Source organism: Beta vulgaris, chromosome 1 (assembly GCF_026745355.1).
Source record: "Beta vulgaris subsp. vulgaris cultivar EL10 chromosome 1, EL10.2, whole genome shotgun sequence".
Taxonomy (NCBI): Eukaryota; Viridiplantae; Streptophyta; class Magnoliopsida; order Caryophyllales; family Amaranthaceae; genus Beta; species Beta vulgaris.
The window spans coordinates 15,283,536-15,287,197 of record NC_079202.1 but is presented as its reverse complement, the minus strand read 5'-3'; the positions used below and the strand labels follow the sequence as shown (position 1 = coordinate 15,287,197).

General features: G+C 37.2%; 1 protein-coding gene across 1 annotated transcript; it reads right to left on the bottom strand.

The window, feature by feature from the left end:
* Nucleotides 1–287: 287 nt before the first annotated feature.
* LOC109136306 (uncharacterized) lies at nucleotides 288–1,582 on the bottom strand. The gene is made up of 2 exons (XM_019252266.3): nucleotides 853–1,582; nucleotides 288–759 (listed from the first exon to the last, which is right to left on the bottom strand). Exons 1-2 carry the CDS (start codon nucleotides 1,053–1,055, stop codon nucleotides 507–509), a joined length of 456 nt encoding a protein of 151 aa, XP_019107811.1. The 5' UTR covers nucleotides 1,056–1,582; the 3' UTR covers nucleotides 288–506.
* Nucleotides 1,583–3,662: the final 2,080 nt, after the last annotated feature.

Sequence of the window (3,662 nt, the reverse complement as noted above, 5' to 3'; positions counted from 1 at the left end):
TTTAGGCCTTCCTTTTTCTCTATGTGTGTGTGTGTGTGTGTGTGTGTGTGTGTGTGTGTGTGTGGTATTTTACAACCTTTTTGTTTTAATTTTGTAAATTCTTCCAAACAGCATGGAAGAGTAATATATAGCTGTCTTGCTGAACTATTTGAAAATGCAGTGTCATAGATACATTAAGGTTGGTATATCTTTGCTTGTGTCAGTTACAGTAACACCTCTGGATTCTGAATGCATTTTTTTTTCAGGTTCCTGGAGCAGATGGAATTGTTGTTAGAGTTGTGTCAACTGTTGACAAGAAGTTGGAAGTGAAGCCACGGTTTCTGGAGATTTTCCATGAAGAGAATTATCCAACTGAGTTTGCTTATAAATCTAAGGTTTGATGTTGTTCTGCTTTGAGCGATGTACTTTTAATTGAAACTTATGCAGCGACTAAAGTAGTAATAAAATGCAATCAACAAGGATGGCAATTGATAAAAAAAACATGCAACTATAATTCAGCAAGCACATTATAATCTCACATTCTTTCCATTTTCTCCTGGAAACCATTGACCAGCAGATTGGCCATCAGCATGAACCCGTCTCCTGCCAGCATCAGTGGGAGTGCTGGCTGTCTGTTTGGGATTAATCCAGTCTCCAGCACCAACAGATGTATCTTCTATATTAGAGTTCTTAGTTTTATTTGTTCTCCTTCTGGAGCTTTTTGCTGAAGATACTTGCCGGTCAGCTTGCTGTTTTGCACCACCTTGACCAAATTGACTCCTGAACCCAAACAACAAGAAAATGTGAGAAGCAGACACTAGAAGATCTTAGGTTTAAGCAGCATAGAAACAGAAAAAAGAATAGCATAGTTACATGTAATTAATAGATGATCCGTTATGTGACTCGCGTCCTGCATCAGCACATGTGCTCAATGGGGAAAAGTAAGGTAAACTACTGCGGCTTGCAGTGAAGTCTGAAAACACAGCTTTTCCCTTGTCTGTACCTAGACTTGTAGAAGGACAACTTGAATCTTGTCTCCCTTTTCTGTCATGTATAGAGCTTTTTTGTTGTCGCATCAAAACCCCACATCAAGATAATGGCAACTTTGAACTGCTACAGGAAGTATGATGCTAAGGTACCAGAAGATCATCTGTCAGCAAAACATAAGGCTACACATATTTAGAGCTCCCAAAGAAAACACCCCATATACCTGAAGAACAAAATCATCACTGATACATACTATAGTTACAAAAAACTTTAGAACTTCTTAATCAAAAGAGAGTAGTCTGATTTCTACAAGAGCTATAAAGTTCTGAGCAACGGATAACCATAGTTTTAAGTTGGTTCCTAGAAATGAATTGGCTGACCAGGTTGCTGGGAATATATATATAGTCCTTTGACTTCTGATGCTACAACTTTATTATCGATCGTGATTAGTCGACTTCTTTCTTCAGGTGGTTTTGCTTTTTCAGAAAATTGAAGGAGTAGAAGTGTGCTTGCTCTTCAGGTATATGGTTAAACTATGTAATGAGAGATGTCTTCATTAATGTCGTTACATTATTAATTTTGTATCTTTTGATCGATCTATGCATCAAGAAGTGATGAAAACTGGGCTCTGATTCTTGTAAGTGGTTAAATCTGAAGGAGTAATGCTATCTGTGAACCATATCAGTGTTATATTTAAGTAGTGAATGTATTTCTGTTTTCTATTATTAGTAGTATGGTGGAGTTTTGCTGTCTGATTATCATCCTCATCTTTCCCTTTTTAAAAATTGTAGGAAGAATGTATTTGTAGAAGCCCTAACAATTGAATCCAAACCTAAGCAAGAGGACAGTTGCACTCGTGAACCTTCGAAGCTTCGAATGGAAATCTTAGATGTTCCCGGGGTATGTGAAGCTAACGAAATGAGCAAGAAAAATAGCATTGCAAGTGTACCCATGAAGGTTTCATACACTTCTTATTACTTTTTTCGTTTTCTTAAGTTGACTTTTTCATCTTAGCTTACTAGCACCCCATGTGCTGCAATATGGTCTTGACTTAGTTTAAATTTGTTGGCTTTACATTTGTTTGCTGATCTGAAGCAACTAGCTATCGTTACAGCTCGCTCTGTCGGTCCACAAGCAAGGTCTCTCTCGCGGGCCAAAAGTATTTATTCCACTCGCTTTGTCTCTCTCTACAATTGCTGCTTGAAAGTTATCTTTTTTTTTGTTTACTCATCGATAAAGAAAGTAGCTTGTGGTCTTTAATTATATTTATACCTTAGTTTTAGAAGTAGCTTTTGCTTGTTACTTTATTGAGATTTTTCCTTATTCGAGAAGGCAGGTTGGGCTCTATAAATTGCTTTTCCTAAGAAATTGCAAAACTCTTTCATCTCGAATTTGCTCATATTTCCTTGCTGATAGGTTTCAGTAGTTATTCGAGAAGGGGCAAATCTTGTCAGTCTAAGAGTTGGCAAGAAGATACTCCACCAAAGAGACCTGTGTATGCCACAGCAGGAGGAAGATACCTGACTTAGATACTGGCTTGTGTTTTTATCGCTCATTAAGATGATTTCTGGGTTCTTTTGCTTTCACAGGTAGCGGGAGGTCTTGCTGGTGAGACTCCACATATGATTAGTGCTGCTGTAAAAGGCTTGGCTTATGAATTTTCTGATCTTCTTTCAAGTGCATACAATGTGTTGCCCTCCTCGATTCTTCTTCTTCAGAGGAAGAACAAAGAGATCATTAAAGTATGTCGAATTCTGTTGTAGACCTGTTTTTTTTTTAGTTTGTTTAACTACATGGCGACCTTAGCCTTTTTTGGTTAAGGGATTATTGTTAATTTATTGACCATTGTTGGTTCAGGCTAATTTAGGTCTACTTAAGGTGTTGGTTGCAAAATCACAATCTGAGAACCTGCAGAGTCACCTGACTAGTGTGACGATTAGTCATTTTCTATTATTCACAGTAATTTTTTATTTTTCATATGGGATCTGTAATATTCAGGAACAAAAATATTAGAAATATAACTTTTTACCTATATATAATTTATTATGTATTAATTTAGCATAAAAAAATAATTTAAAAATTTTTTTTTTTATATATTTTTTTGGGCCTCAAATGCTCCGGTTTTCCCTAAAAACCGGAGCATTTGGAGTCTCAAATGGTCGTATGGCGTCTGCTACGCGTGCAATACGGAGCATTTGTGGCTTAAAAAACCGGAGCAATTGAGGTTTTTTCTACTAGTGAAAAGACACAAGACACTCATCAGTAAACAGGAAAGGGGCATCCTTGAGGAGTAATTGAGTAAGTGGTTTAGCAATTTTAGAGAAGTCCTTGATAAAGCGGCGATAAAATCCCGCATGACTAAGAAAACCTCTAACACCCTTAACATTCACAAGAGGGGGTAATTGCTCAATCACTTGAATCTTTTCTTTATCCACCTGGATGTCTCGTTCAGAAATAATATGACCAAGGACCACTCCTTCAGTAACCATGAAGTGACACTTTTCCCAGTTCAATACAAGGTGGACATCCTCACATATTTTCAGAACTTTAGCTAGATTCAGCAAACATGCATCAAAATCAATGCCATATACACTAAAGTCATCCATTAATACTTCCATGACGGACTCAATAAACTCAGAAAATATGGCCATCATACAACGTTGGAAGGTAGTAAGGGGATTACAAAGGCCAAAGGG